The 18,394-nt window shown below is 46.6% G+C and overlaps 8 protein-coding genes across 8 annotated transcripts; 5 read left to right on the top strand and 3 right to left on the bottom strand.

Moving 5' to 3' along the window:
- Positions 1-849: 849 nt before the first annotated feature.
- On the top strand, positions 850-2,064 carry UA08_08044 (hypothetical protein; the record flags this gene model as incomplete). Its single annotated transcript, XM_020262961.1, has 4 exons — positions 850-890; positions 962-980; positions 1,050-1,977; positions 2,042-2,064. 4 exons carry the CDS (start codon positions 850-852, stop codon positions 2,062-2,064), a joined length of 1,011 nt encoding a protein of 336 aa, XP_020117015.1.
- Positions 2,065-2,371: 307 nt separating this feature from the next.
- On the bottom strand, positions 2,372-3,349 carry UA08_08043 (hypothetical protein; the record flags this gene model as incomplete). The annotated part of the gene is made up of 1 exon (XM_020262960.1): positions 2,372-3,349. The coding sequence occupies one exon, from the start codon at positions 3,347-3,349 to the stop codon at positions 2,372-2,374; it is 978 nt and encodes a 325-aa protein (XP_020117016.1).
- A 680-nt stretch (positions 3,350-4,029) lies between these two features.
- On the top strand, positions 4,030-5,219 carry UA08_08042 (hypothetical protein; the record flags this gene model as incomplete). Its single annotated transcript, XM_020262959.1, has 5 exons — positions 4,030-4,109; positions 4,196-4,227; positions 4,304-4,353; positions 4,419-4,508; positions 4,584-5,219. 5 exons carry the CDS (start codon positions 4,030-4,032, stop codon positions 5,217-5,219), a joined length of 888 nt encoding a protein of 295 aa, XP_020117013.1.
- A 686-nt stretch (positions 5,220-5,905) lies between these two features.
- Positions 5,906-6,595, bottom strand: UA08_08041 (hypothetical protein; the record flags this gene model as incomplete). The annotated part of the gene is made up of 6 exons (XM_020262958.1): positions 5,906-5,946; positions 5,996-6,022; positions 6,081-6,208; positions 6,262-6,368; positions 6,439-6,511; positions 6,576-6,595. 6 exons carry the CDS (start codon positions 6,593-6,595, stop codon positions 5,906-5,908), a joined length of 396 nt encoding a protein of 131 aa, XP_020117014.1.
- A 1,967-nt stretch (positions 6,596-8,562) lies between these two features.
- UA08_08040 (hypothetical protein) lies at positions 8,563-10,380 on the top strand (the record flags this gene model as incomplete). The annotated part of the gene is made up of 4 exons (XM_020262957.1): positions 8,563-8,669; positions 8,788-8,888; positions 8,959-9,369; positions 9,449-10,380. 4 exons carry the CDS (start codon positions 8,563-8,565, stop codon positions 10,378-10,380), a joined length of 1,551 nt encoding a protein of 516 aa, XP_020117011.1.
- A 2,426-nt stretch (positions 10,381-12,806) lies between these two features.
- On the top strand, positions 12,807-13,505 carry UA08_08039 (hypothetical protein; the record flags this gene model as incomplete). Its single annotated transcript, XM_020262956.1, has 2 exons — positions 12,807-12,860; positions 12,948-13,505. 2 exons carry the CDS (start codon positions 12,807-12,809, stop codon positions 13,503-13,505), a joined length of 612 nt encoding a protein of 203 aa, XP_020117012.1.
- A 2,634-nt stretch (positions 13,506-16,139) lies between these two features.
- On the top strand, positions 16,140-17,013 carry UA08_08038 (hypothetical protein; the record flags this gene model as incomplete). Its single annotated transcript, XM_020262955.1, has 2 exons — positions 16,140-16,598; positions 16,675-17,013. The coding sequence occupies 2 exons, from the start codon at positions 16,140-16,142 to the stop codon at positions 17,011-17,013; spliced, it is 798 nt and encodes a 265-aa protein (XP_020116845.1).
- Positions 17,014-17,684: 671 nt separating this feature from the next.
- Positions 17,685-18,144, bottom strand: UA08_08037 (hypothetical protein; the record flags this gene model as incomplete). The annotated part of the gene is made up of 2 exons (XM_020262953.1): positions 17,685-17,785; positions 17,853-18,144. The coding sequence occupies 2 exons, from the start codon at positions 18,142-18,144 to the stop codon at positions 17,685-17,687; spliced, it is 393 nt and encodes a 130-aa protein (XP_020116844.1).
- Between the last annotated feature and the right edge of the window lie 250 nt (positions 18,145-18,394).

Here is an 18,394-nt window from a genome sequence, read left to right as displayed (position 1 = left end):
CACGGAATGTTCCGAGGGCTTAACTTATCCTGGCAAGCTATCTATCTTGATGCATTGATGCCTTGAGGGTCAGGCAGATACTTTGCATCATGCTACAATGAAGTTGAGAGCCGCAATGTTCACTTTCGCAACGACCGAATGACCGAAGAGTCTTCACTGCGGAAGAAGCCGTGATTATATTCAGAAAATTGTAGAGTTCTCTGCAAGATCACGTTCACCTTCGTACTCCGATTACTCGAGGCTGTGTATGCCTGAAAGTCAAATGGCAGTGACCCGCAGAACCCGCATCGATGTCGATGGCAAAAAACATTGAAGGAACTCTTGATCCGCTGCAGCGAGCTGTAGATGCTAGGCTGTATATCTCTGTCAGGAAGAACAACATTTCGATTTGGCTAGTTAACATAGTTAGCTAGTCACGTCGTACATAACTACGTAAATACTAAGTAATCATAGATGAGGCTGTGTGATTGGTTGGGTTAAATTTAGACGCATTGCCATCATCAGCCCCGCAGCCAGTGGGGCCTCCAAAACTCCAAAGTTCTTTGCGCGTCACTCAGCAACAATTCACAACCTCACAACCATCCTGCTCTGCCATTCAGCGCGGCGACTTCTCGACCGATCCATCTTTTCGACCCCATTCAAATCCTTTAGTCTCGGCGCATGAATCAGTGAGGCTAAAGACCAGGCTGCCAAATACTACACATGGAATAAGCGAAGCAAACCCCATAGTCAAATACACGCTGCCCCGACCTGGGCTTGCATTCCTCCTCACATCGCTCAATACTTTCGATCCTGACGCTTCCCATCCCGCGCGAAGAACACACTCCAAGCTGACGCCGGCCGTTCGTAATGGCCTACAGTCAGAAATTCAATCCCGATGCACTGCCAGCGTACGAGTTCCAACCTTGAGCAGGAAAAACCAGAATTTGATAATACTAATTCTAATATGGCCATATTCTAGACACATAGAACCTGACAAGGTGCGACCAGGTGGATCTTCGATCGCTTCTAATGCCGCCATCCAGCTGACTCGATTTGCGCATATATAGGCTGCGGAGTTGTTAGCCAACGCACATAGACCTTCACCCCAAGCTCAACAACACACCCATCATCATCATCATAATCACGAACAAAGACCACCTCCTCCGCCCAAATCATCTGCGCCCGCTACTGGCATCCCTTCTCGCAAAACCCCGCCTACCGGAACATTGCCGCATCCCGCGTCGCATAGCTATGGCAGCCGACCACCCAATGCCGGCGCACCAACGAATCTTCGCCCTTTAGCAGACGACCATGCGTCGCGCTTCCATTCTCCTCCCCCTCCAAACTATGGACACGGTCCTCGTCCCAATCCGAACGTACTAGGGCGTCCTCCGCAACACCCTCTACCCCCATCATCGCCTGCCGCCAACGGCCCTCCCCTTGCTGGGCCCACGTCCGACGACCCTCACCAACTACTGCCCCTGTTTCGCGCAGCCAATGTATCCAGGACAGGAGCTCTCACAGAAGCAGAGCTCGGATCTGCATTGGTGAACGGCGACTATTCCGCATTTGACCCCAACACCGTAAAAACAATGGTCCGCATGTTCGATCGAAACGGCAATGGCGTAATTGGTTTCGACGAATTTGTTTCTCTATGGCGTTTTCTCGCGGCATGGCGGGAGATTTTTGATCGATTTGACGAAGACCGGAGCGGGCGCATAAGCTTTGATGAATTCGAGAAGGCGCTTGTCGCGTTTGGATACAGGCTTAGTCGTACGTTTATTCGCGTGTTGTTTACGGCGTTTGAGAGTAAAGGGAGACGGCGGGCGGTTTCGGTGACAACTCCATATCCCGCCCAGCAGCCGCAGCGGGGGATGAGCTTTGATCTGTTTGTGCAGGCGTGCATCAGTTTGAAGCGCATGACGGAGGTTTTCAAACGCTATGACGATGACCGGGATGGATACATAACGGTTAGTTTCGAGGAGTTTTTGACGGGTAAGCTCTGCTGTTTCGCGTTTGATTTTGATATATGATGAGACTAACGTTGGATTTGTTACAGAATTTCTGCAGTTGCAGGAATAAAGATGTATTAATATTATCACTAGACTTATTAATAAGATACCATGGTTGCATTATAAAAGTATGGGACACATACCAGATAGTTTGTTCATATATGTTGCAGACGCATAGATTAGACAGTGAGTTAGAGGTTGAGTCCAATGTTCAATTGATGTATCTGTATCTGCGCCTTGAGTACATCAACGATCTCATCCCAAGTCTTGTCCTGCAGCCTTTTCCCAACCTCTCCTCTTAAAAGAGTACCAGTTTCACTAAAGGTTTTCAATAACGGTCAGCCAGCCAATTTCTTTGATACCATTCTCAATAGATGTTAAGCAATAACATACTCCAAATACCTATCCCCTTTCCACATCCTACCATGAGACTCATACCCTTGCACACTTGCGCCAACCAGAACTCTACTTCCAGCTTCTGTTGGCCGCGCAAATAATTTATTGAACAACCCAAGCGCCCACCTTTCATACCAGCGGCTGTTGTTGTTGGTGTATTCCCGTCCAAGCGACGAAACACATAACCCCGGTTTGACAGTGTTTACTATCACGTTCAGATTGCCACCCGTGGCCGTGGCAGTACTGGTTGTGTTCTGGGCGAGCTCCTTTGCGATATGCCGGGCTACATATTCGATTAGTAGCTTTGTTATTGCGTATCTCTTTCGTGCCGAGGGTCCGTTTGTCTGTGAGGATTGGTTCAAATAGCTCAATAGCGGAGCTCGGGATGTTGATGGCGGGAGGTCTTTTTCAGCGATGCGCACGGCCGTACCGCTGGAAACAATGACGAGATGGGGTGTAGATGCCTCTCCTGAAGCTGATGTCGATGATCGCGGTACGGGTAGAGATTGTTCAAGTTTGGGCAGCAACAACAGCGCTAGCAACGCCGTTGAAAGCGTATTCACCTGCAGCGTATCTTCCCATCCGTCCTGCGAGAGAGTGTATTCCCGATGCATAACGCCGGCATTCAGGATGGCCACATCCAGCTTTGGCATGTTGCGGTCAACTCGGGATGCAAATTCGACTACACTGTGGAAAGAGCTCATATCAAGTGGCCAGACTTGTACGACAGAACGGCCGGTAAGTTGCTCTAGTCGTTCTTTGGCTTTCTTGCCTCGTTCCTGGTCACGGCTGCCGATTATTAGTGACGAGACACCCTGTTGCACGAACTTGATTGATGCTTCGAATCCCAAACCGGAGGTGGCGCCGGTGATGAGCACGGCTTTCCCATGGAAGGAGATGTGCTTTGGGTCTGCTGGTAAATTATGTTTTTCATGCCATAGTCTGAAGAGACCGGCCATTTTGATCAAGATCCAAGTTCTGTAGAAATTAGGGCTTGACTTGATAGTGAGAACAGATGTGACTATCCGTTCAACCTGGAAGCGGATAATTGTACTGAAAACGCATCATTGCCTAATCATAACTGATACATTTAATAAGAATAGAAAGGAAGACTGAACTAAGTAGACTCTCTCGAACTTGCAAAACTTGAAGTCGTCGAGGGATGTTGTCTGAGAGGTTGACCTGGACAAATGATGCAAACACAGGCTCGCTACAGTGGAGCCTAGATGCCTGAGGCCAGAACGTCAGACGATCTTGACAGCCTAGCACGACATTGATCTGATTACACAGCACAAGCAACGCAACAGCAGAACAGAAGGGAAAAAAGTAGCGGAATCAAAAGTTACAAGCGCATGCAAGAATTTTGCTTCGTCTAGACGAATCTGCATCCTTGTTGTTCTAACGGTGAGATCTCAAACCAACCACTGCCTATGCTACTTGAGCTAACAAATGTATACAGATACCTGGCCAGCTTGAAGCATTTCCGTGGCTCTTGCGGCCTCAAAAGTTATATATCTACTCTATGACTTGAAACCATATAGACCTTGATGCTTAGAATTCACAAGGACCTCATTACTCTATATCTCACCCGTCACAAAAAGGAAGAGGAGAGGAGGAAGAAAATCACTGAGAACGAAAAATGACAGACCAATCCACTCGTGACGGGCGAACATGGAGACAGCATTTCCCCGATGGCGACCTCTGGGTGTTTGGCTATGGGTGAGTGACTTTCCTATGCAATATTGCGTCTACTCAGATGCAGTAAGGTCGCTCATGTATCAATAGTACTGACATACACCTAATAGGAGCTTGATATGGAAGCCACCGCCTCATTTTGGTTTGTTCTCCCGTGACTGTCTTTGGCATGGGTGCCTTTGCATGCTAATGATTGAGTGCATTATTTCCCTTCAAAGACAAGCGAGTTCCTGGTTATATTAGTGGATACGTGCGACGGTTCTGGCAGGTCTGTTCACCTTCAAAACCTGAAATGATTCATATATAAGAATCCTAACTGACGCACGTACCAAGGCCAGCACCGACCATCGCGGAACGCCAGAGCAGCCCGGTCGAGTAGTGACAGTTATTGAGAGGTCGTTTTGGGAAACATTGGACGACCCGGTAAGCACAGACTAATATATTCTACTTAAAAGCATATCCAGATATGGATATTTCTTATGTTGACGAGGGTTCTAGCAAAATCATCTCGAATCATCTGCTACATCAACAATATGGGGTGCTGCATACCACATCCCCGCTTCCCATGCAGAAGAGGTTCACGACTATTTAGACGTTAGAGAAATAGATGGTTATACAGTGCACTACACACCGTTCTACACCGTATCTGCACAGGAGGGTACGACCACCAGCATCACCGCGGTCGACAGCAGCGAAATAAGGGAAGACACACCGACTTCAGCCGTGCCATCACCTGATCAACATCACCATCGCCAACATCCTCACATCGATTCCGACCTTTCCGCCTCCCCGCCTCCCTCTCATCCAAAGCCCATCACTTGCATGGTTTACATCGGTCAGCCGACCAATCCCCAATTCCTGCGTAACCCTTCAGAGCGGGATCCTGCTGCTGTAGCGACAGTGATCAGTCAGGGTCAAGGTCAGAGTGGTCGGAATCCCGAGTATTTGTACCTATTGGAAAAGGGTCTTGAGGGGCTAGGCTTGGGGACTGCTGATGGCCATGTGACGGATTTGGTGCGCAGGGTTAAGATTATTGAAGGACAGCATGACCGTACTGAGCAGGCGAATGCTGAGGAGTTGAATGCCGAGCGTGAAGTTCGGAAAAGTGTTGCCGGGCTGGAACAGTTAGGATAGGTATTTCGTTGACGACTGGTTCGGAACTTCCGGGGTATCGATTCATAGTCATTACTACATGCATATGGAAATATACAAATCAAAAAATGATGCCTAGATGTATATTATATTTCGAACATTAAAAGGACTAGTATAATAATACTTGGGGAGCGGGGAGCATCAATCAAACAATAAGATGACAAGGAAAGAGTACAAAGTGTCAGCAGCATTTTAAACTAGATCCCACCCGCACAGTATGTTGAATCATTTGCATAAGACGTACACGTATGTATCCATATGTAACAGACAACCTGAGGCGGATATCAAGGCTAAAAAGAACAAACGGCACAGTACTGAAAAAGATGAAAAACAAAACAGTAACATATATTGACGAACAGCGGTAAAGAGCAGTTGCGCAAAGAGGTCACACTTAGAAAGCACAGAAAGTATGAGCGGTCTAAGTTTGCTTCGATCAAATCCCAGATTAGAAAGCAGATAATCAATCAATAATTGCCCGGCTGTTGGCTATTAAGATTAATAACGCCGAACATTTATTTCTTCTCATCAGTTCTCATCATCCATTCGTCATTTCCAATTTGGTTTCATACGATAGAAAAATAATTCATGTCCTGGCATGTATGTGCCGTGAGTGAGAGAGCGTGTGTACGTGCGATAAGAGACCTTAGGATATCGGATCCGAGCAGGTTCTAGGCAGAACCTTGTTGTGCCCCTTGATTGTTGCCCCAACCTGTTCTAAGTTAGAAACTCGTTATTTCGATGGAACAAGCACGTCTTACCTCCTTGTCCACCGTAGCCACCTCCGTCTGGTGTATTCCTAGTCAGTCTATGCTGGAACCAAAACCTAAGCTGCAATGGGCTTACTGTAGCCTCCACGATTACCACCACCCCCTTCAAAGCGATTGTATCCACCACGACCATGAAAGCCGCCATCGTTTCGCGATGGAGCGTTATTCGATGCTCGGTCGACTCGAATGACGCGGCCGTCGAATCTTGAAGCGGTTCAGCTAAAGCCAAAGGTACAAGTAGAAAGAGTAACACCTACTCCTGGTTGTTCATGCCATCGATGGCAGCATCAGCCTCGGCATCGGTTGCAAATCGCACGAAACCGAAACCACGACTGCGGTTGGTATCCCGGTCCTTGATAACAATCTGTCGATGCCGCATTGTGAGTGATCCAGTCGTCTGAGATGCTCATTGCCGTATTTTGTTGGAAACTTACAGCTTCTTCGATGGTCCCGAATTTCTCGAATCCCTGACGTAGAGTTTCGTCTGTGGTGTGCCACGCGAGGCCACTAGGCACAAAAATCGCATAGTCAGGCACAGAACTCGATGCGAAAAGTAATTGAACGAACTTACCCAATAAAGAGTTTGGACATTTTGAGTTGTTTTCGTAATAGAATGATGATGGGAGTTTTAGGGCAGCTGCAAATCAACGCACCATGGTCAACTATGATAAGCAACGATCACATCGAACAGGGCATGTGCACAGGGAAGAAGCTATGTAGGGTTCTCCTCTCGTTGAATGGCGGTGGCCTAGAAATGCCCCCTGGCCTTTTGCACAGAGAACAAGGCTGAGAATGGCTGCAGAGATAGATCACCTACGCTATCACAACCGTTTTACTGGCTTAAAGCAAGGATCGGTCAGTGTGCTTTTGCGACTGGTGGAAATACCACCAAAAGGAGAAAATCAAGAGATTCCAGGGCCTGATCCTACAACTTACTTTAGATAAGTTCTGAAGGATTTGAAAAGCCACTGACTCGAGAGGGGTTGCGGGAGGACTGTGCAGCAGAGCTAGAGTGAAGACAAGATAGTAATTAGTCGAGCCGCGAAACTACCAGAAATGGCGCCAGCATGGGTTAATAATACAAAGACTCATAATAATATACACAATACTAGGGACTAAGGGCTTATACGTTTTTTTCAACCCCCAACGGGGCAACACCAGTGCCGGCAGTGGGCACTAATGCCATAGATCACTGCGTCCGATAGTACGCTAGCTCCAGTGTGTCACACGTCTGGCTGGTTCTTCGACTCTCACAAAGGCACTAGGAGAGAAGGTAACGTGGTCCGTCCTCGAGATGGTCCGCCCGAAAAATTTGGGAAGCAGGCGTCTTCTTCCTATTAGTCCGGATTTTGAAGGGACTCGGTTTAGACCCAATTAATCGAGACTAACCATTCTCGATTTCCAGGTGTGGCTGCAGATTTTTGTTTGTTTGATAGATATAATAAAGCAGTTATTTTCAAGGCAACTGGCGGCGTGGTCTTATCTGGAGGTCTGGTTTCTTCGAGCGCTGCAAATTGTGATTTCTTTTTGCCATACAGCTGTTGACCACCAAACTAGCAAAAAGTTTGTGAGCGTCGCTATCATTAAGTAGTTTGGAACAAGGCTGAATGAGAAATGGACGGTGGTCTGGCGAGTCAGTCGGCTTCGAGCTCGGCGAATCTTATACCTACGGGCGTACGTACGGGGGGCCAGTTATTGTATGCGTGGAACCTCTTATTCCCGGGGGTCTCCGCATACCGACGAATGGCGTGCATCAAATGGCCATAGCTCCCGATTTCACCCTGACGGCACAAACTGTCCTCAATACATAGTCAGCTATCGTGCTATAATGGCGATAGAGTCGAAGGAAACAATAGGGGTAGTGATTTCAGACTGTTTATTTGCTATCTTGTCCTACTCTCGATTGCATCGTCTCCTGCGATCCGAGCTAGTGGATGATTGCTCTCACTACTAAGCTCGCTGTTCCATCCGGCATAATTATAGGTGATTCACTCGATGCGCCACAAGCTCCGCAAAACAGTGGGGTGAACGAGAGTTTGGCCAAATCAAACGTGCTTATCGTGTGATGTGATGAACTTGCTTCTTGGACGTGCGAGCTAGCTCGGCCTTTTGCATGATCAATGAAGATAAAGGATGGCTAGAACCAAGGTTTTGGTGCTACAGCCTACCATCCAAATCTCTTCCTCGCGGAGTTAAAAAAACTATCACCGAGTTAGTTCCTCTAGTGAGCTGGTTGATGGTGATCTCCCACCGTTTGTGCTATACTCTGTGAAATCGCGTTGTGGAAGAATGCTTGATTGCTGTTGGTGACTGACCTCTGGTAAGTCGGTCAGGAGACAGTCCCAATATACCTATAGACGGCTGGTTTTTATCATCTCAGTCATACCAGTGATAAAACGGTTGGTCGTTCTGGAGTTGGAGGTACAACGGATCAATGGCGAGACGGCAGAGAAAGAGTCCTTGGATCCCGTGATCCTGCGTGACCTGCTCTTTCCCTTGGCCACTTCTCCTCCTCTTACGGCTTCCTCACGCAATCGCCGTTGCTGACTGGCTTCAACATGGCGAGTCGAATGGTCCAGCGCATTACCCTGAGTGGCATGATTTGTACAAAGAAGCAGTATATGGCCCGGTGTCTTCTTGCAACATCGATGTCTCCATTTGGTTGGTTAGTCACCGAGTCGCTTTTCGCAGTCTGATCGATCTCGTGGCAAATGTCTTTTCAGTTGGATGCCACTGAAGGGAATGATTGAATGCTGTAACACAGCCTGTTGCTGAACATACAGTCTTCATCGAGCTTTCTGGTTGGAAATATTCTATATGGCAGATGATCGATTTCGCGGCAAGTCCTTCAGGGTGCAAGATGCGCATTACGGAATGGCGCAAGGTATGTTATAGCCGTTGTGCCTGAGGATTGGACCGAGCACGTTGCTGATTTATTGAGCGATGATTCAAAGCAAGACGTTTCTGCGATCCATCCATTTCCACGTGCAGCCCAGTTGTTTTGCAAGCAGATTCTCGCCACAAGCTTAGCGATGTTACGAAGTCGTTCAATCCTTACGAGCCAAGGCCACGACGAAGGACTAATGTAGACCGATATGAACCCAACAAGGGAACTTCTGCGGCGGGACAAAGGTCTCCCAGAACGAAACGCTCCCAGAAAAGAATGACCATGATGAAACGAAACAACACTCGAGTGGACAAGAAATTCTATGCCAAGAATGTCAAGTCAGGACGCTTGACAGTAAGTCAACTTCCCTCGAAAGTACAAAGATACAAGAGGTTAATGGCGGCAAAGTTGACCTCCAATGCGAATTTGGGAATTTTCAAGAAAGGGAAAACGTCGGAACCGATCAGTTACCCTAAAGGTAAGCCTAAGTAATCATTAGCTTGCTTTTATTGCAATACAATTAATCTAATCGACAGCATTCTACCTAAATTTCTCAGAAACGAAGTTCCTTGGCAAAGAAGCACAATGTCCAGAAGACCCTGAGGAGCGGACGCAACAGTCTCGTGACTCCAAAGAAAGCCCCCAAGAATTCTCAAGCGAATATCATTTGGATACAGTTATCGAGCAAGAGCTCTTTCAATCTCTTGCGAACTGTCAGCAACTGAACATCCCATATGAGGAGTACGTCCCAGTCACCTCGAATGTTCAAATACTGTCAGTGGCCGACTTGGGAGAGTTATACAGTAAGAGAAATCATATAGAATCGAGGCAAAAGAGTGCTGTTATGTACGCTACCGGTACGAGAACCTCGGCTTACGATCAAACAAATGCACTTCCTCCAACACATGCGGGAGATATACCTACAAATAGTCTGACAAAGGACAAAGAGATGTTGCTCGACCTCCTTTTGGATACGGTTCAAGATTTTGACGAGGATGTGGCCGTGGAATTCCTTGCTGAACTAGTTGACGCGGCAGAACCCAGTTCAGAGAACTGCAAGCCCCAGCCAGTCGACTTGCGAGCAGGCTCCGTGGAAGGGCCTCCGAACCCAACTGAAGAGTTTTCATGTTTATGCTCATATAATTCTGGAAATGATCACGCCTCTGGGAGTCCTGTCTCCATGACTGGGAAAATTAGAAATGAGACGTCGGCGAATTTCGGTATCCCGCAGAAACAACATGACAATGACCCTTCATCTAATGCACTTGATGCTTGGCATTGGAGAGACATGGAGAGAGAAATAATTGCCGGAGACCACTGTGGATATATTTTCTCTGGCCTTGACGTGCATCGATTCGGCCGAAGAGCTACGCCGGTTTACACAACAAATCAGCCATCTATGCCGGCATCCGTTCCTCCAGCTCGCCGACATGCAACGACCGAACCGACTTTGCACCGGCGTTTTTGGAGATGTAACAAACTCTATTAGTATGATGTCTGTCTGCTTCAAGGAGTTAAAAAAGAACACTAGCACGGCTTTTCCTTTCTAGCCCTTGAATCTGATAGGTCCAAGCGAGACGAAGTAGACGATGATGACCACCCAGGCGAAATTGGTATAGCTGATATGCAATATTTCTTTGTCAGTAGAGTTTTGATACCTTCGAGTGACAAGTACTTAATGCAAGACCACGCCTCGTGTCATGATTTGATTTGTTACACGACGATGTCTAAAGCATCGAAATATGTAATACCCAATTAAAGCATCGATTCACCCAAAGGTGTGAGGCAGCCTTGCTGCATAGGGCTACAACATTGACTTCATTAATTCTCTAGGAGTCCCCAGCTAAACTGGCCGACCGTCTGGTTAGCGCGTATACAAAATCAAGCGATTCTTCACCGACTAAATCTTGGGTCGGTCATTTGTTTACAGAGAAGAGTGGAGGTGCGTTCTCCACCATGCCATGCAGCGTGACGGATAATACTGGCAGCAATGTTCCAGTCTGCTGGGATAAGCATGCTCCATCCAGATGCATATGTGAATTCGAAAGCTAAAGCCTGACCAGCCGGATAAGATTCCGTGCTCCGCGCCTTTTAGGACCCAAGCCTTTGGGCTCATCCGTTGTGCGTCTGTCGAATTTCTTTGTTATTTTTTTTTTCATATCATATTTAACTTTTTTTTTTCCTTTTCTGCTCTTCCTTTCGTTTATTCTCTCCTTCTGTCTATGCCGACTTTTTTGCTGCATAATTCGTTTAGATGCTCGATATACATACAAAAGAAACCCTAGGATTAACACGGCAGGCTATATTTATTGTATCTGTAGGCAAAGCCCTGCTACGCAACGAATGATTGCCATACATTAGGTATACCACGAAGCTGAATTCCAACTCATGATATTTTAATTCTCTTCCTCAGCGCGGTACCCGCTACTAAATCCTGACCAGCTTTTTCTGTTCGAGGTCTGATCCCAGTCCGTTTGCCAGCTGCATCTGCAAGTATCAAATCGTTACCTGAGCCCTACAGAATGAAGGAAAACAGCTTGTGGGCCGCTGAAGGCTTGCACTGCAGATCTTCCCTGCTAGAATATATCCTAGGAGTCATTGCGCAGCAGTTTATAAACTAAGCAAAGAAATGCAACAAGAGTCTGCACCAGATATGTCGGTTTCCGCTAGTTAGTTCAGGGGTGTGATTGCGCCGACGCAAAAATATGTCGACACCGGGGTAATGGTACGCTAACTAGTAATACATCTCTCCACTCTGCCAGTCTAATTCAGTATAGAATAACTCGACTAATATCTTAATACTGCAATAGAATCCGTCGTACGCACACAAACCCTGCGCCCTAAGCAAAAGAGGAAGTGTGTCCTTGTTATGTAGCTACTATGGGCAAAATCGCAAAATTGGGAGTAGTTGCGTACACACATGCTGATTCTGGCACAACTTTTCAGCATTCTCGGCGCTATGTACGACTTTAGCTAAAGTTTCCGAGTCAGATGAATGCAGTTGAGACCTGCATACTTCAAGTTTCCAACGGGGGTTTCTTAGTAGACCCTCTTCGGTGATTTTTTGCACTATCGCGAGAGTAGCCAAGTTCCCAGAAAATTAGACCTGGAAAAGCAAAGAAACGTTGATAAGACGCATAACACGAGAAGCATGCATATTCTGGAATGTCTAATTAACTGACCCGTTAGTCCAAACTTTGATTCGACAAGGACACCGAGTTTATGCGCTTCACATGCACAGAGTCTACGCGTACACGGCCTCCAGTTCACGCTACTACAGTCAAATGCTGAGTGGACAGCTTCAATCAGTGCATGCATGCATAAATTCAGTCCGTCCAGCGTCAAGGTACCAACGGAATGAAATTCCGTCCGATTATCTTAGTCGAGCGTACCAAATACATGGATATAAGTGGGTCATTAATTCAAAGTGCAAGTAAGAACGAAAAAAGAGATTCTGCGTACCTGAAATTGCTTCAAAGTACAACAATATGAGCTGTGTACCATTGCCTGGTGCATTATGCATTATGCAGGATGCGACTGTCGACTTGCATACTGAAGCTTTACGTTTACTTCCATGTGCAGTTATCTCTGTTGCTAGGCGTGATTGAGAAGTATTTAGGCCTCAAGTCCCAGCAGTTGTTCAAATTTTGAACACAAAAATCTCACAGAAGAAGAAAAAAAATACACCAAGAGAGAGAAGACCAATGCTTTTCTCTTTCTCCTCATAATTCTTTTGTTTGATTCTGACTCACGTGGCTTTCTATTGCGTATACTGCAAGTGATCCTTTGGCACCACCCGCAGAGCCGCATAATTCATACTTAGGTGTTATACCTATATCTGCGACTGTCGGAATAACCACCCATCTACTTTCTGTGTTGGTTTTTTTACTATTTGGTGATATTCTAGCATCAAGAATGCCACCTTTAACCGAGACTACATTGACTTTGCACGAATCTCTATGCAATCAAGTATGTAATCTTGTTTCTATTTCCTTTACTTCCGTTTGTATCCATGTCTCTTTACCATGCAAGTACATCCTCTCTGATTATAAATAGCCAAATCCCAACATCAACGCCTCCTACGCTACCAGAGTCGTACAGCAGGAGCAGATACGCCAATACTTTTTACAGCTAGGAATTCAAAAGGGGCACGACCTAGAAATTGGTGAGGGGTGTGCAGAAACATCACACCAAGGGAAAGGTACCAGGCCCTCCAGTGCCTCCGTCCATAGCAACACAGAGAGATCTGACTTGCCGTATGACGACGGCGATGACGCAGAGCAACAAGACCAACAGCAGCAACAACAGAAAGAGAATTTCGTGTCACTCTCGCACTCCCTAAAACTCTTCATGCCGCGTCAGCGTGAGAATCACCATGAGGAATCGCATCATTCCAACATGCAGGATAGTACTCCGCTAGAGCGTTTCGTTACTTTGGATGGATGCAGTGATCCATCTTATATCTCCAGAGTTGCAGTGACTCAGGCGGGTTGCTATGGCCATATGGAGAGCGTAGACGCGCGACAGCGTCAGGCACAGTTATTGGCAGAGCAAGTGGTGCGAGATGCGAACGTACATAGAGGGAGTAGTCCAGATTCCATGAGATACATTTAGATTGCACTGATCGGTTTCATTTATCCTTACTACCATCGGGGGGGAGCGGGGGGGGGATTATGTGTACCTAGGTACACGGGGTAAATACTGAATCAGTGGTAAGACTGAGTATAGAAAGAGGAGTCGTGGGTTGAATGAAGTGGGTCCGTAAGTGTCTTTTATCTTTTCGGCGGTTCGTTCCCGCGCCCGTCCCGCTTCCATTAATAGCCCAATTAAGGTTTTAGTCCCGCAGTGGATGTTACTGATGTCAATAAGTCATAACTCTACTCCGTAGTTGTGGACTCGTCGAATAATTCTATGCATATAAAGTAGTACGAATAGAGAGAGATGAAGGAAGTAGAGAACCATCGCCGACGGTTCTCGCAATAGCGAAGAAGCACGGATTAGTAATGTCGAAGTACTCACCCCTGTAAAATCCTCACCGCATCTTTCAGATTTCGGACGTCGTCATTGACCAATAGCCATTGTAAATTGGATTAATGTACAAGGCTCACGCACTGATATAGGCGGTGTGTGCAAAATGACTACTACATTCTCTACCCTTTACATATTTGATCCTTGTCTCTACACGACTAGTGTTGCTTTGCTGACCACGTTCCTGTGAGACTATTGAGAATGTCCTACCTAGACAAAGGTTACAGACTGAAGCATGGCTCGCTCACATGGCAGCCCGGCACGGTATTACCAGAATACGTCTTGTGTAGAAGAGACTCCAATGGGTTTCCATTGAGGCTGTGCAACGAGTTCCCAGTAGCATTGTCTATATACTATCTAAATGCTATCGCCTCCGTGTCCAATATACCCCGCGGCTGTAACTGCTAAAAGTACTGCTCGCGTTTGAGGCCATGTCGCTTTCCGAACCCAGTGATACATAGTAATTAACAAAAATATTACTCTATCGCGTTAGGAAGTATGTGAACCTCGAGTTTGAGTAAACACGTCCGGTCGTCCGATGGAATCAATGAAATTATCCAGTTATGTAAAAAGGCAATCTTCTACAGACCATTAATCAACGCTGTGCAACTGGGGAAGTGCTCGCGCAGCTTTGATCTAATTAGTCAAAGATCGTTACCGCGGGATACTTGCCAACTTACAGTTCAATTAACTATCTAGCTATGAATTTCTTTGTCCATCGGGCAACAAAGTAAATTTGCCACCAGGAGAAATAGTATTATGCGGCTCTTCAGGGACGCCAAGCGCTCTGTTTTGGGCACCAATGTTGGGCGACGTCATCTCATTTTGTCCCAACAATCTGCAGCCAATTGGAATGTCACTAATGAGTAGTTCTCTTCAGAGACTTCATTATCAAAGAGGTGGGCTCTCATGCAATTCATATGCATACTAGTTCAAACACGATGAAAAGCCGCCGTCGTAGATAGTACCTAGGTTCTTGAACAATTGCAGATGAATTTCATCTCGAATGTTGTGCAGAACCCCTACCCAGCAAAGCAATCAGGCAAAAGCTAAAAAGAGAAAAAAAGCAATTGGTTTTAACAACAGACCTGTCAATAATAACATAGATCCTACCTGCCGGCACGACTAACTCGATCTGGCCCCGACATACACGTCAACTACCCTATCAGTACGGATGCCTCCTCCATCTTATCGATCTATTGGAGCTTAAGTCGTATCAAGCTTCTATTCAAACTAGATGGCGACCATTATAACTCACCTGACACGTCTTCATGGCACGAACTGTACAGACGGACGCGTACCTGGGTATTTATTTGTTGTACACCCCCTCCTGCGTAGATGCTCTGCTTCGCACAGCCACGACCGGTACGCCTTGACGCCTGCAACTTCGACCGACTTCAGTTGACATGCTCTACAGAGCGAAAGTCCCAACACCACTACCTTGGGCCGGCCCGACCTTGGCTCGACGATAAATACAAGCCCTCGCACCTCGCATACGAGCTTAAAGTCACTGCGCCTCAAAACAAAAACCAGGGCCCACCTACCTAGGTAGAAACTGCTATTGGAAGCTCTGAACCTATGCCATTTCCTCCCACTTAGTACTTTCCATGTACCAAACCCCGCAATGAAAACCCTCATACATCGTTTTTAATGCTGATTTTCAAATCCTGTAGAGGACAATCTCCTGGTTTACCCATGTGAGATAAACGATCAATTGGGACTAAGCCCGGACTCTTCCAGCGAGAAATTTTCTCCCAATACCTACCACTGATATACCCGCAAAAGATGCGACATAGGAGGGACCATAGAGCCATTGATAATGGGGATGATACAGGGAGTTCCCACGGGACCACAGAGAGCCAGTCCAGGGATGGAAATATGAATTTTCCCGCGGGGACATTTCGCGGACAAAATGATGTTCTTCAAAGCATGGGTGCTTGTTCCCTTCAAACCTCCTATTCTGGGTTTGGAAACCCCGTTTCAAGACCTGCTAGTGGTGTTCTTGAAACTGCCTTGAGAATTCCTTTATATCATCAAACCCCTCATATAAATACCAACTCTGCCCCAATGCGAAACTACCCAAACGGCGATGCTTGGTCACCATATTCTCCATGGTTGCAGCAAAATACATACTCTGCATCACCTTGGGATCCGGTTGCTTATCCTTACTGCCAGTCCATTGAAATGCTCGTTGAGAGTTCTTTATCAACATCAGGAGACATGCCTGAGTCATATCAGAGCCTTGGAAACCAAGATCCTGCCACAAGCAGTTTCTGTTCAGAGGAAGTACAACCTGGACATGGACTTGTGCTTAGAGCTGGGAATAATGATACTCTAGCGACACCAAGTTCCAGCTCAGCGGTGTCTCAGTGGAGGCTGGAAGCAAGATCCAGTCAAGGTACACAGGAGCCTTTGCTTTCAGTGGTCGCTGCGGCTAGACACTTTTCTGCCACAAATTCCTTCGAAAATGGCTATACTGCTAGCACAACAAGGGAAGATACTACACTTCCTCAAGAACCATTGATGCTCAACTGGGATCTTCGGCGAGATAGATATTCTATCATACCGCCCAGAACTAAAACTAAAAGGAGGAAATTGACATCCTTTGAGAAAGATCGTACTAAGGCGCTCAAGAAGGCAGGGGGGGCTTGTGATGCCTGTCGAAAGGTAAAGAAGAGGGTATGCATGCTTTACTTTCTGCCCGTCTTCATAGTCGATTCTGCGTTGCTTGCCCAATCTAATAAACAAGCATTAGTGCTCTCATAAGGACACGCTTCTGGGACTAAACCAAACTCCTACGAGCAGCAGCAGCAGCAGTGCCAATAACCCACGACGCCGCCGCCAGCAAATATCCGATGCTCGGGCAGTGGCTATCGACAAGCACACTGGCTCTGAATGGCGACATAACTCCACGAATGCCTCATCCTACCAGCAGTTAACAGCCGCCGGCGATCCGAGCGTGTTCACATCTTCTGAAAACAACACACCGCCTTCTGATGCGACTTCTATCGAATATACCAGTGATATCAATCCCGCTCGGCGGAGCGGGACTTTCGCTCTGTATGCTGCAGGTTTGGGTCTTCAGTTCAAGTGAGATATATCCTATCCTTGTGGCAGATGACAATAAGTAGTTCCTTTTTTTTTTTTCTTTTGACTCACGTTTATTTTGTTTCTCACAGTGAAGAGCTCCTGAACGATGGTCAACAAGTGGATAATAGCCTTTATTCGGCTAGTAGCATGGATTTTGCCTCTGAGTACCCCTGGTTGAGCAATCCAAGTTCCGCTAATAACAATTCTTCTCACATGTAGGAAGAAGATTGCGTGGGTGGATGGATGAAGGCATGCTTCTTCCATGCGCCTACCTGGCGTTCTACCGTGTTCGTTTCGAGGCAAGGAAAACCAATTTCAAGTGGGAAGATTGATACATGGCCTCGCTGTGTATTAATCGCTTCTGTTTCATTATGTATTTATTATTATTATATCCTGATATGTACGGCGACGGCGTTAATGGCATATGAACTGGGAAATGGATGGACAGGCTCGGGTTTAAAGGACGGCGCTTTGTTGGGTGAGCCATTTTTTCTTCTTTGTATTTTCAATTTTTTGGTGGACATATCTATATTGCGTTTACAGCGAATAGTATTAGTTAACTAGCGAAGACCGAACGGAGCTCCTAACCCTTTCTGTGTTTTTTGTTGACACGCATGCAAATGCTAAGTTCAATTCTAGTCTTCAATGTATCAGGGATGTCGCTTCATATTTATATCAGAGGGCAGCGGCACCAATAACTCCTGCTGAACGGAACACTGCCTTATTCGTAATGACGGTCTCGATTGGATATTTCCACCCCATGAATTTGGCCCAGCCTGTTTATAGAACCAGTTACGTCAAAAAATTCCTTTTCAAAACACGACATCAAGTGGCAACACATACCCCAATATGCGCACCTCCTACCGGCATATTTGCCTATAAAGGGCACGATAACCATTGTGAGAAGCAGCTCTAGCTGCTGTAAACTTTCCCGCCATTGCTCTTCAGCGTCCGAGTCGTCATAGTCTGAGAGTAGGTCTGATTCGGTCGATGTCTCTGAGGGTAAGGAAGCGATTTCTTCGTCATCCGATGATAGACTATAATGTGTGGACGTGTTGAATTGCGATGATATCATGTATGCTGATGAGGATAGGGACGATGGTTCGTCGGCAGATTGAAATGGTGAGTCCGACATTTTGTGGATGAAGTGAAGGTAATGAGCTGAAGGTATTCGAAGGATGCGATGGCTAGGTCTTTTGCTCTAAATTGATGGAGTTGTTGTATTGGCTGCTCGCGGTCTGCCTACCGCAGGGTATTGTACAGGCTCATTAGTAGCAGGTGACACTGTGGGAGTTGAGTCGAGGAGCAAAATAGCTAAGAGGGTATTCCCGACCTCGTCGAAAACAATGAAAGGTATATAAAGACCTCCAACGTGAGCTCCGTGA

The sequence above is a fragment of the Talaromyces atroroseus genome (assembly GCF_001907595.1).
Source record: "Talaromyces atroroseus strain IBT 11181 chromosome Unknown scaffold_12, whole genome shotgun sequence".
In the NCBI taxonomy this organism is placed as follows: Eukaryota; Fungi; Ascomycota; class Eurotiomycetes; order Eurotiales; family Trichocomaceae; genus Talaromyces; species Talaromyces atroroseus.
Note: the sequence above shows the minus strand (reverse complement) of the source record. Positions and strands in the feature narration are given on the sequence as shown.